The sequence below is a fragment of the Hylobates moloch genome, unplaced genomic scaffold (genome assembly GCF_009828535.3).
Source record: "Hylobates moloch isolate HMO894 unplaced genomic scaffold, HMol_V3 SCAFFOLD_9, whole genome shotgun sequence".
In the NCBI taxonomy this organism is placed as follows: Eukaryota; Metazoa; Chordata; class Mammalia; order Primates; family Hylobatidae; genus Hylobates; species Hylobates moloch.
Window position 1 is genome coordinate 11,685,873 of NW_026652284.1, and position 12,562 is coordinate 11,698,434.

General features: G+C 41.7%; 1 protein-coding gene across 8 annotated transcripts in view; it reads left to right on the forward strand.

Moving 5' to 3' along the window:
* VPS13D (vacuolar protein sorting 13 homolog D) overlaps positions 1 to 12,562 on the forward strand; it is a 284,007-nt gene that overhangs the window by 39,488 nt on the left and 231,957 nt on the right. For all 8 annotated transcript variants that reach the window (XM_032758968.2, XM_032758969.2, XM_032758970.2 and 5 more), the window contains 4 exons: positions 1,764 to 1,894; positions 3,227 to 3,359; positions 5,920 to 8,133; positions 9,583 to 9,734. In XM_032758968.2, coding sequence (XP_032614859.1) covers positions 1,764 to 1,894; positions 3,227 to 3,359; positions 5,920 to 8,133; positions 9,583 to 9,734 — 2,630 coding nt within the window. The remainder of the gene's footprint in view (positions 1 to 1,763; positions 1,895 to 3,226; positions 3,360 to 5,919; positions 8,134 to 9,582; positions 9,735 to 12,562) is intronic.

The window sequence follows — 12,562 nt, forward strand, 5'->3', positions numbered from 1 at the left end:
TTGAAAGGCAATAAAATAGTATGGGGTGGGGGAGTTCATCATCTTTTTTAGGTTTCTCAATTACAAAACATTCTTATAAAAATAGATGAAAGTACTACAGGCATAAAGTAGTTTAATGATATTGATTTAACCACGGCTGTATTTTCAGCCAGAATTGTAACTGGAAATCTGCATCTTGGAACTGAAAAGCGATGATCTCCATACTTTTCATTTCACTAGGACAGTGGTTTCCTTGGCTACCCAGGATATTTTAGACCAGTGAACTGAGGAGGAATGTTCAAGAATTTCCTTCTAGATGACAGGATCAGTGGTCTCTTTGACCTCCTTTGTGCAGCATTAAATACTGCAAAGTTGTAAACGTCATCATTGATTTATTTATGCCTCCCTTTGTTCCCCAAAAAGATTTGAAACAGTAGGTGCAGAAAAATTACTTTTATGGACCGGGAGATTTGTAAAATAATAGTATTTTCCTAAATGTCCCTTTCCCCTTTATTACAATGAAGCTGTTTTAGTTTTTGGACTAGTTTTTTGGTCTTTTCAGATAAACAGTAGCCATAAATGCCATGACTTCATTGCTCTGTCACTGATAGAATACAGAAGGTGGCCAGGCACAATGGCTCATACCTGTAATTCTAGAACTTTCAGAGTTGAGGCTGGGAGATTCCTTGAGCCCAGGAGTTTGAGACTAGCCTAGGCAACATAGTGAGACCTCATCTCTACTAAGAATAAAAATAAAATTAAATTAATCAGGCATGGTGATGTGTGCCTGTAGCCCCAGCTACTTGGGAGGCTGAGGCAGAAGGATTGCTTGAGGCTGGGAGTTCGAGGCTGCAGTGAGCTATGATTACACCACTGCACTTCAGCCTGGGTAACACAGCAAGACCCTGTCTTAAAAAGAAAGAATATAGAAAGGCTGGGTGTGGTGATTCACACCTGTAATCTCAGCACTTTGGGAGGCTGAGGCAGGTGGATCACTAGAGGTCAGGAGTTCAAGGCCAGCCTAGCCAACATGGTGAAATCCTATCTCTACTAAAAATACAAAAATTAGCTGGGTGTGGTGGTGTGCACCTGTAATCCCAGCTACTCGGGAGGCTGAGGCAGGAGAATCACTTGAAACTGGGAGGCAGAGGGTGCAGTGAGCCAAGATCATGCTACTGCACTCCAGCCTAGGAGACAGAGCGAGACTTTGTCTTAAAGAAGAAGAAGAAGGAAAAGAAAACAATACAGAAGGCATTTCCTTTGAAATTCCATTTTCTCTTTCAGTGCTTTTTAAGAATTTTGAAATATAGTAGTTTGGAATCTTTCAGAAAATGGCTTAAGAAATTCTAGTAACTTAGGTACACTTCTCTCGCTTGCCTCCTCTCCCCCATGGCTGTCCACTTACCCATTTTTGTCTTATTCCTGTTACCCTGTGTTATGCCAGGTCATACTGGAGTAAGAAACTGTTGTTACTGATTTTTTTTTTTTTTCTTGAGACAGAGTCTTGCTCTGTCACCCCAGGCTAGAGTGCAGCGGCGCGATCATGGCTTATTGCAGCCTTAGTCTCCTGGGCTCAGGTGATCCTCCTGCCTCGGCCTCCCAAAGTGCTGGGATTACGAGTGTGAGCCACCATACCCAGCCTGATTTTTTTTTTTTTTTTAAGCTTTGATGGAAATTCTTGGTGAGAGTCGATGTAGCACTTTTGTTCACCCAGCCGTGTGAAAATTCTGACTCACTCAGCCGTGTGAAAATCCTGACTCTCCTGTCTATTTCCAATCTTGCAGGTTTTGGTTATCAGTCTGAACTTGAGCTGAGAGTGGCTGAAGCTGCCCGAAGACAATATAACAAGCTGAAGATGCAGACCAAGGCAGAAATCCGGCAGACTCTTGATCGTTTGCTAGTGGGTGATTTCATTGTAAGTGGGCATCCATAAACCCTCTTTGGGGATTGGGGAAGGGGCAGGAATTCTTTCCATCAAGTCACTACCTACTATAGATAGGCTTACTTATATCAATTATGCGGACTGAGTAAGCTGAAAATATTAAATCCTTATCAGCTAGCATAGAATAAAATCTATGTCTTTTATAGTCAGGGTTTAGCTAATAAAATGAATGACTGTGACTAGATTCTGTGTCTCCTTGGACCAGGATGAGGTTACTTTCAAGACTCATCTTTGTGCTGGGTGCTATGGCTCACACCTGTAATCCCAGCACTTTAGGAGGCTGAGGTGGGCAGATCACTTGAGGTTAGGAGTTCGAGACCAGCCTGGCCAACATGGTGAAACCGCCGTCTCTACTAAAAATACAAGAATTAGCTGGGCATGGTGGTAGGTCCCTGTAATCCCAGCTACTGGGGAGGCAGAGGCGGGAGGATTGCTTGAGCCCAGGAATTGGAGGGTGCGGTGAGCTATGATCTGCACTCTAGCCTGGGCGACAGAATGAGACCTTGTCTCAAATCAAAATAGTCCAGTAAGGCACAGTTTCTTGGGTGACATGGAGGTGCACTGCTACAATACAGCAGCAGGTGGCACAGTGAGAAAAAGTGTGGCTTTTGGACAGTGCAGAGTAAGTTATAGGTGTCAGAGAAGCAGAAATGATCCAAGTAAAATGGGGTGTGTAGTATGGGATGGAGAATTAGTCCTGTTTTTTGTTTTGGTGTGTGTGTGTGTGTATGTTTCTACATAAAGTATGACAATTAGTATTCTTGTAAACGAAAGAGGTTTCTTTTTGGTAATGTAAATTAGCTTTTGCCACATACGTACAGTTGAGGCTGATTTTGGTTGGAGGGAAGAGCAATGAACAAATCATTAATTGGTGTGTTATTTATATTTCACATGTCAAAGCTTATGTTTCTCACTAAGATATTTTGGCATGGAAGTTCATGGTTACCAATGCGCCTGAATAAGTAAAAATGTTTAGAATTCTATGTTTATTTGAATTCTGAAATTTCTATAATCCTTTAAAGTATTAAACCCTGTAAATTAGAAACAAAATCTTTCTAAAGTACAGACTCTCCCCCTATTTAGTTATTTGCTATTTTTTTTCTCCCCTGTTCAGGTGTTTACCTGTGGTAATTTCTCAGATCCTCAAGCATTTACATCTACTTTTGTCTTAGACTTTTTACTGCAATACAGTAGACCACTGAGTCACTCCATAACCCTAGCTGCAGCTTCCGGAAATGCTTGAGCACCACGGATAAAGCTGTTGGGTTTCAGCAGTTATGGTTAATGACTGTTTTATTTGTACAGGAGGAGAGTAAACGATGGACCGTGCGACTGGATATTTCTGCCCCTCAGGTGATATTTCCTGATGATTTCAAATTCAAGAATCCTGTGTTAGTTGTTGTGGATCTAGGAAGAATGCTTTTGACGAACACCCAAGGTATAGTGTGAGTGAGAAATAATGAAAACCTGTCTTGGTAGATGGATTATCTATCTATGATTATCTAAGTAAAGCTTAATAAAATGTTTATGTAACATTTTTAAGCTTCAAGGTTCACCTGTAACTTTTTAAATAGTGAAATAATGAAAACATATCTTGGTAGATCGACCTATCTATGATTATCTAAGTAAAGCTTAATAAAATGTTTACATAACATTTTAAGACCTGAGGGTTCACTTGTTACTTTTAAAATAATAGCTTTATTGAGATAATTTTAAGTTTTAAATGTATAGTTCAGTTGTTTTTGGTATGTGGATAGAATTGTGCAGTTCTCACTGCTATTTAATATCGGGAGGACTTTCGCATCTTCCCGACTGAAACTCTGTGTGTACCCATTAAACACCAATTCACCTTCCCGCTCCCCATCCCCTGGCAACCACTAATCTTTTTTTTTTTTTTTTTTGGCAACCACTAATCTTTCTGTCTCTGGATTTGTCTGTTCTGAACATTTCATATGATGGAATAATGCCATGTGTGGCCTTTTATGTCTGGCTGTTTCATTTAGCATGACGTTTTCAAGGTTCTTCTGTGTTGTAATATATACTGATATTTCCTTCCTTCGTATGGCAGAAGAATAGTCCATTGTGTGGCAGTTCCGCGTTTTGTTTATCCTTTCATTTGTTCATGGCCATTTGAGTTGCTTCCACTCTTTTGCTATTAGGCATATTGCTGCTGTGAGCATTCACGTACAGGTTTTTGTATAAACATATATTTTCTTTTTCTTTTAAATTTTTTTTTTCTTTTTTATACACCCTCATTTCTGCAATGTAGACATATATTTTTAATTCTCTATATACCTAGAAGTGGAGTTGCTGAGCCATGTGGTAACTCCATGTTTTAATATTTTGAGGAAGTACCAAATTGTTTTTGTTTGTTTGTTATTTTGAGACGGAGTCTCACTCTGTCACCCAGGCTGGAGTGCGGTGGCGCCATCTCAGGTCACTGCAACCTCTGCCTCCTGGGTTCAAGCAATTCTCCTGCCTCAGCCTCCTGAGTAGCTGGAATTACAGGCGCCCACCACTATGCCTGGCTAATTTTTGTATCTTTAGTAGGGATGGGGTTTCTCCACTTGGCCAGTCTGGTCTCAACTCCTGACCTCAGGTGATCTGCCCGCCTTGGCCTCCCAAAGTGCTGGGATTATAGGCGTGAGCCACCGCACCTGGCCAATTTATTTTTATTTTTTATTTTTTTGAGATGGAGTCTTGCTATCACCCAGGCTGGAGTGCAGTGGCACGATCTCGGCTCACTGCAGGCTCCGCCCCCTGGGGTTCACGCCATTCTCTTGCCTCAGCCTCCTAAGTAGCTGGGACTACAGGCGCCCGCCACCTCGCCTGGCTAATTTTTTGTATTTTTAGTAGAGACGGGTTTTAGTAGAGACAGGGTTTCGCCATGTTGGCCAGGCTGGTTTTGAACTCCTGACCTCAAGTGATCTACCCATCTTGGCGACCCAAAGTGCTGGGATTACAGGTGTGAGCCACTGCACCCGGCCAATTTTTGTATTTTTAGTAGAGATGGGGTTTAGCCATGTTGGCCAGGCAGGTCTCGAACTCCTAACCTCAAGCAATCTGCCTGTCTTAGTCTCCCAAAGTGCTGGGATTGCAGGTGTGAGCCACTGTGCCCAGCCCCAGTGGTGTATTTTTAGAGTTGTCTTGGCGCTGCTCAGCTGGAGACAGAGGGGCTGAGTGTGGACTCTGGGGCCACACAATTGCATATTGATCAGTTACTTCTCACCAAGCACTACCTCGGCACTAGGAAGACTGTGTTGACCAAGAAAGATGAGACCTCTCTTCTCTCAACATCCCAGTGGATGCTGGGCCGTGGTGGCTCACGCCTGTAATCCCCAGCACTTTGGGAGTCTGAGGTGGGTGGATTACATGAGGTCAGGAGTTCGAGACTAGCCTGGCCAACATGGTGAAACCCTTTGTCTACTAAAAGTACAAAAATTAGCCAGGCATGGTGGCGGGCACATGTAATCCCAGCTGCCCGGGAGGCTGAGGCAGGAGAATCTCTTGAACATGGGAGGTGGAGGTTGTAGTGAGCCAAGATCACGCCACTGCACTCCAGCCTGGGTGGCAGAGTGAGACTTCACCTGAAATAAAAGAACATTCCAGTGGGGGAAACAAATGAACACACAGAAAAAGGAAAAGAAATAAAAGACTCTAGAGAGGGACGTAAGAAAGGGTTGGTGAAAGCAGCTCACGCCCATGGCAAGGCAGGGGAGAAGTGGGGAGGCAGCATTGGGTCAGCAGGTGGCGCTCATGTCAGGGGGCCTCCAGCTTTTTCCATGGCCATGCTTTTTTATATTTGTGTTTTAATTTCCAAATTTATAGGTAAATTCACACTTAGAAAATGGTAAACAAAGATATTATGCTTAGAGTTTTCCTCAGTTTTCTTAAACAAACTGGGGTTGGTTGATTCTCTACCTTTCATAATTATTAATTAAGGGAAAGAGGAGGGCAATAGCAGACATATATTTGAATCTTCTCTTTTTCATCTGCAGATAACTCCAGGAGGAAAAGTAGGGATGGGTCAGCATCTGAAGAGACCCAGTTTAGTGATGATGAATATAAGACCCCCCTGGCCACACCTCCTAACACCCCACCTCCCGAGTCAAGCAGCAGCAATGGAGAGAAAACACCTCCCTTTTCTGGAGTTGAATTCAGTGAAGAACAGCTTCAAGCACATCTAATGAGCACAAAGATGTATGAGAGGTACTCGCTGTCATTTATGGACCTCCAGATCATGGTTGGACGAGTGAAAGACAATTGGAAGCATGTCCAGGATATTGACGTGGGACCAACACATGTGGTAGAGAAGTTCAACGTTCACCTACAGTTAGAGCGTCGATTGATTTATACTTCAGATCCCAAATATCCAGGAGCCGTGCTCTCAGGCAACTTGCCAGACTTAAAAATCCACATTAATGAAGATAAAATATCTGCACTAAAGAATTGCTTTGCTCTCCTCACCACCCCAGAAATGAAAACTTCTGACACTCAGATTAAAGAAAAGATTTTTCCCCAGGAGGAGCAGCGGGGAAGTTTGCAAGACTCCGTAATGAATTTAACCCAGAGCATTGTGATGTTGGAGCAGCATACCCGTGAGGTTCTGGTGGAGTCGCAGCTCCTCCTGGCAGAATTTAAAGTGAACTGTATGCAGCTTGGTGTTGAGAGCAATGGCCGGTACATTTCTGTGCTCAAGGTGTTTGGTACCAATGCTCACTTTGTGAAGAGGCCTTATGATGCTGAAGTCTCCCTAACTGTTCATGGTTTACTCCTGGTGGATACCATGCAGACATATGGTGCTGATTTTGACCTTTTGATGGCTTCACATAAGAACTTGAGCTTTGATATTCCAACGGGAAGCCTTCGGGATAGCAGGGCCCAGTCTCCTGTCTCTGGACCGAATGTGGCCCACTTAACTGACGGAGCTGCACTGAACGACCGATCAGCTACTAGTGTTTCACTTGACAAAATTCTTACCAAAGAGCAAGAGTCCCTTATTAAGTTGGAATATCAGTTTGTGAGTTCAGAGTGCCCATCGATGAATTTAGACAGTACTCTTCAGGTGATTTCCCTACAGGTGAATAATTTAGATATTATCCTCAATCCAGAGACGATTGTGGAGCTAATTGGTTTTCTTCAAAAATCCTTTCCCAAGGAAAAAGATGATTTAAGTCCTCAACCTTTGATGACTGATTTTGAAAGAAGCTTCAGAGAACAAGGAACTTACCAGTCTACATATGAACAAAACACTGAGGTTGCAGTGGAAATCCATAGGCTTAACTTACTGCTTCTTCGGACAGTGGGCATGGCAAATGGAGAGAAATATGGCAGAAAAATTGCAACTGCAAGTATAGGTGGCACCAAAGTTAATGTCTCAATGGGTAGCACGTTTGACATGAATGGTTCTCTCGGCTGTTTACAGCTTATGGATTTGACACAAGATAATGTTAAAAACCAGTATGTTGTCAGCATTGGGAATTCTGTAGGCTATGAAAATATCATCAGTGATATTGGCTACTTTGAATCTGTGTTTGTCAGAATGGAAGATGCAGCCCTCACTGAAGCTTTGAGTTTCACGTTTGTTGAGAGATCTAAACAGGAGTGTTTTCTCAACCTGAAGATGGCTTCTTTACATTATAACCACTCTGCTAAGTTTTTGAAGGAGTTGACGTTATCCATGGATGAACTGGAAGAAAATTTTCGAAGTATGCTGAAAAGCGCAGCCACCAAAGTCACCACAGTACTAGCTACCAAGACTGCCGAGTATAGCGAGATGGTATCGCTCTTTGAAACTCCAAGGAAGACTCGGGAACCCTTTATCTTAGAGGAAAATGAAATATATGGGTTTGACCTAGCTTCGTCTCATTTGGACACTGTAAAGCTAATCTTGAACATAAACATTGAATCACCAGTTGTTTCTATCCCTCGGAAGCCGGGGAGTCCTGAGTTGTTAGTGGGACACTTGGGACAGATATTCATCCAGAATTTTGTGGCGGGAGATGATGAATCCAGAAGTGACCGTCTGCAGGTGGAAATCAAGGACATTAAACTGTATTCTTTGAATTGCACCCAGTTGGCAGGTAGAGAAGCTGTTGGGTCTGAAGGAAGCCGGACGTTTTGCCCACCTTCTGGGTCTGGCAGTGCCAACAGTCAGGAGGAAGCTCATTTCACACGACATGATTTCTTTGAATCTTTGCATAGAGGTCAAGGTGAGGAGCATCAGTCTTTTGTTCCATTTTGTTTAATGATTGAAAACCCAGCTCACAGAGTCCTTTGCTTAAAACAGCAACAACAAAATCCTTTTCTTTTAGAATAATCCTCAGTTAATATTTAAGAAATCAAAGAGTTTTAATAGAATGCCTTGTAGTAGGTTGGCATGTTTTCACCCTTTTCCATTGAATGTCATATTTGACAAAACAGGAATTTACTTACTTTATTTTTTTGGTTTTTTGAGACGGAGTTTTGCTCTTGTTGCCCAGGCTGGAATGCAGTGGTGTAGTCTCAGCTCACTGCAACCTCTACCTCCTGGGTTCAGGTGATTCTCCTGGCTCAGCCTCCCAAGTAGCTGGGATTACAGGCGCCCGCCACCACGCCTGGCTAATTTTTGTATTTTTAGTAGAGACAGGGTTTCACCATGTTGGCCAGGCTGGTCTCGAACTCGTGACCTCAGGTGATCTGCCTGCCTTGGCCTCCCAAAGTGTTGGGATTACAGGTGTGACCAACCGCACCCGGGCAGGAATTTATTTTTTTAAAGTGTTCCAGTTTGAAATTGGATGAGTGCTCATTTACAGAGATGCTTCAGTGGATGGATGTTGTTAAAGTATTGTTTAATTTGGTCAAATATATCTGATTTTCTGTTCCCAAGCTGTAGATCCTTCCTAGTTAAATATTTTAGCCCAAGATACCTCAAGGGGTTGATGTAAATAGTTTGTGGATATTATCTTCTTTAATATTCTGCCATCTTCTTCTATAATGGGTTGGTCCAGGGTTCTAAGAATAAAAGCTTATGTTTGTATTCTGGATCTGATCAGCTAAAACCAAACAGTCCAATCTGTTGGTCTTGGCATGCAGAGATCAGGTAAGCCCTAGAGCACGGCTTTATTCATTGGTGACGAAATTAATGCCTTTGAGAACTTACCCTTCTGTGGTTATTAGATGTTAATTCACGGATTTGTTTTTATACTTATCAAAAGATTGCTTTCTCTGCTTGGATAAAAGTTGTTTACTTAGAACTTGTATTGTCCTAGATTCTGATTTAGGCCTAATAAGAGGGATACATCTGTATCTGAAAGCTAGGTAAGGATGAATAATTTGGTTTGGAAAATGCCAGCTTGGGTGGCTCAGAGAAGCATAATGTAGTCTCTGGACTGCAATAATGTTCGCCACATCATATTTTGAAGCTACTAAGTGGAGCATGTGATGAAAATATTGTTTCTTTTTTTGTGTAAATGTATCTTGTACCTCAGCTTACTATGAGTTTTGGCTTCAGGATAGCTGTCAAGGTTTGCTCTCAATCATAGACCCCAGGTGCCAGGCTAACCTGCCCTCCAGGTCTAAGTGTAACTCATGGGCTGTATTTTGTATATTCTGCGTTTAATCAGCAGTAATGAAGTAAATATTAAGGTTTATGGTGTATCATTTCGTCTCTTTTATGCCAGCTTTTCACATCCTGAACAACACCACCATTCAGTTTAAACTGGAGAAGATCCCTATAGAGAGAGAATCTGAATTGACTTTTTCTGTTAGCCCAGATGACCTGGGAACTTCTAGCATCATGAAGATTGAAGGAAAATTTGTCAATCCAGTTCAGGTAAATTCATGTCAGGGCAGTTGAAGTCATATGTTTATATTAATACTCTATAAATATGACATATATTTATGTATATTACATGTTGGAAGGAAAATATATTTTCAAAGATCTATCACCCATGCATAATACCATTGTTGAAACCTTGTTCCAATAATTGTGGAATCCTTTTGTCATGGAGAATCCGTCTTGTCAGCCTTTTTCATATGGAGGAGGGGTGGGTTATCTAGAGGAAGACGGCAGATTCTTCATTCCATTGACATTCAGCAATGGGGAAATGATTGCTTACAGAGTCAGAGTCTCCTTTCCCAGGAGAATATCATTCTTGTCACACTTAGACATACTGAACCCAGCCTATGAAACATTGTGATCCTCTGAGCTGTGGACAGATCCTTTCAACAGAGAATTAGTCCTGCCCTCTCTGAAATGAAATGGGCCAGGATAGGGATTTCTTTTTTTATGGGCATGCGTGTATGTATACACCTTTTCTTTTTTTTCCTTCAAAAGTGTCATTTTCCCTGATTTCACAGGGACAAGAGAAAAGAGCAGTACATTATAAAACAGCAATGACAGGCAGGCTCTTAGGACGGTCTGTGGTCTGTATCTGGCACAGCAGTAGTTGGTCTGTGTCTGGCAGCTGCTCTGGAGTAACCCAGGAGTGCTGTTTATGGAGTGGGCCTGCCTTTTGGTATTCGTGGTTCCTCCCGGGGTCTCTGGGACCCCTGAGAGAACTACTCCAAAGCTTTCCCCTCTCAGACTAAGCCTTTGCCCCATCAGTGGTAGCTACCAGGACAAATTTTTCACCTTAAATCTAGCATGTGATATAAATTCTATTGGATTATGTTGACTTACTTTGTTTTTTGAGACGGAGTCTCAGGCTCAAGTGCCAGTGGCGTGATCTTGGCTCGTTGCAACCTCTGCCTCCCAGATTCAAGCAGTTCTCCTGCTTCAGCCTCCCAGCTAGCTGTGATTACAGGCATTCGCCACCATGCTGGCTAATTTTTGTATTTTTAGTAGAGACGGGGTTTCACCATGTTGTCCAGGCTGGTCTTGAACTCCTTGCTTCAAGTGATCCTCCTGCCTCGGCCCCCCAGAGTGCTGGGATTACAGGTGTGTGCCACCACGCCCGGCCTATGTTGACTTATTCTTATGGTTACCATTGACTTAACTGTTGGTTTGATGAAAATCTTAAAAACGTTATTTTAGATAATTCTTTCTTTAAAAATAATTGTTTAATATAATTATTTGAATTCGTTAATAATTGATTAGTAATTTTAATAATTTAATTTTTTAAAAAGTTGATTATGAAAGAATGTAAACCTATACAAAAGTGGAATAGTCTAATGAGCTTTATGTGCCCATCACTCTGATTCCACTTATGAAGATTTTGCCACATTTGTTTTACCTGTTTTTTTTTTTTTTTTTTTGGTGAAATATTTTAAGGTAAATCCCAGATGTCATGCCATTATCACCCCTATGTATTTAGAGTGTGTTTCCAAAAACTAGGTGCTTCTTCTTACATAACCACAGTGGTATTTCATGCCTTACAAAATTAATGAGCATTTTTTGATACTATCTAAATTTTAATCGATTTTCAGATTTCAGAAATATTTTGGATCATCTCAAAAATGTCTTTGTTTTGGGTTTGTTGGAATCAGGATACAGACAATTAGAAGCATTGCATTTGGGTGATACATTGTGTAGGTCTCTATTCATCTAGTTTCCCTCTCTTTTTTGTCCCCCCATGTCATATTTTGTTGTGGAATTAAGTCAGTTGTCCTGTAGAACGTCCCACTTTCTGGATTTGGCTGTTCGTGTGCCACTTAACTTGTTCTCCCGCATATTTCCTGTAAAATCTATAGAACAGGTTTAGTTCTATAGGTTTGACTGGATTCAGGTTTCTTTTTTGGCAAGGGAGTTGGGGCGTAGACTTCAGATAGGTGGTGCCGTATGCTTCATATTACCTTATATGAGGCGGCACATAATCATGTCTTTTTTCTCTCTTATTGATGTTAAAGTGGGTAATTGTATTTAGGTGGCAAGAACCTTGATTTCTCCATTGCAAAATTCCCTGTCAGTCATTCACATAATGGTTTATTCCACTAATGAACTTCGATGGCACACATTATTTAATTAGAGGTTACAAAATGGTCACTTTTTCTAATTCCATAATTATTTCTGTATCTATTGGTTGGAATTCTTCTGTTAAAAATTGCCCTTCATTAAATAAAAAACTTGCCTGAAAAAAATTTTTTTTTTTTTTTTTTTTTGAGACAGGGTCTTGCTCTGTGGCCCAGGCTGGAGTGCAGTGGCATGATCTCAGCTCACTGTGTCCTGCACCTCCTGGGCTCAAGCGGTCCTCCCACCTCTGCCTCCTAAGTAGCTGGGACTACAGGCCTGTGCCACCACACTCTGCTAATTTTGTATTTTTTGTGGAGACAGAGTTTCACCATGTAGCCCAAGCTGCTCTTGAACTCCTGGGCTCACACAATCCGCCTGCCTCGGCCTCTCAAAGGGCTGGGATTACAGACGTGAGCCACTGTGCCTGGCTGAAAATATTTTTAATAAGAAATTGTAATTAAAAATGAAGCAAAGGAGAAAGGAAACATAACTAATCATGGATCATCATCATTTTTATCTAAAAAGTACTACCAGTACTAAACATTGGCCGTTACACTAACTGGTGATGATCAGCCAGTTTTAGAACCATGAACCTTGTTTCTCAATCCTGTGGTGTATCCACGCCAGACTTTTGTCAACACTCTTCAGTTTCTGCATTCATTTTTGTGGGGTCAGAAAAAGTGACTTTGTTGATTCAGGCATAATCCACA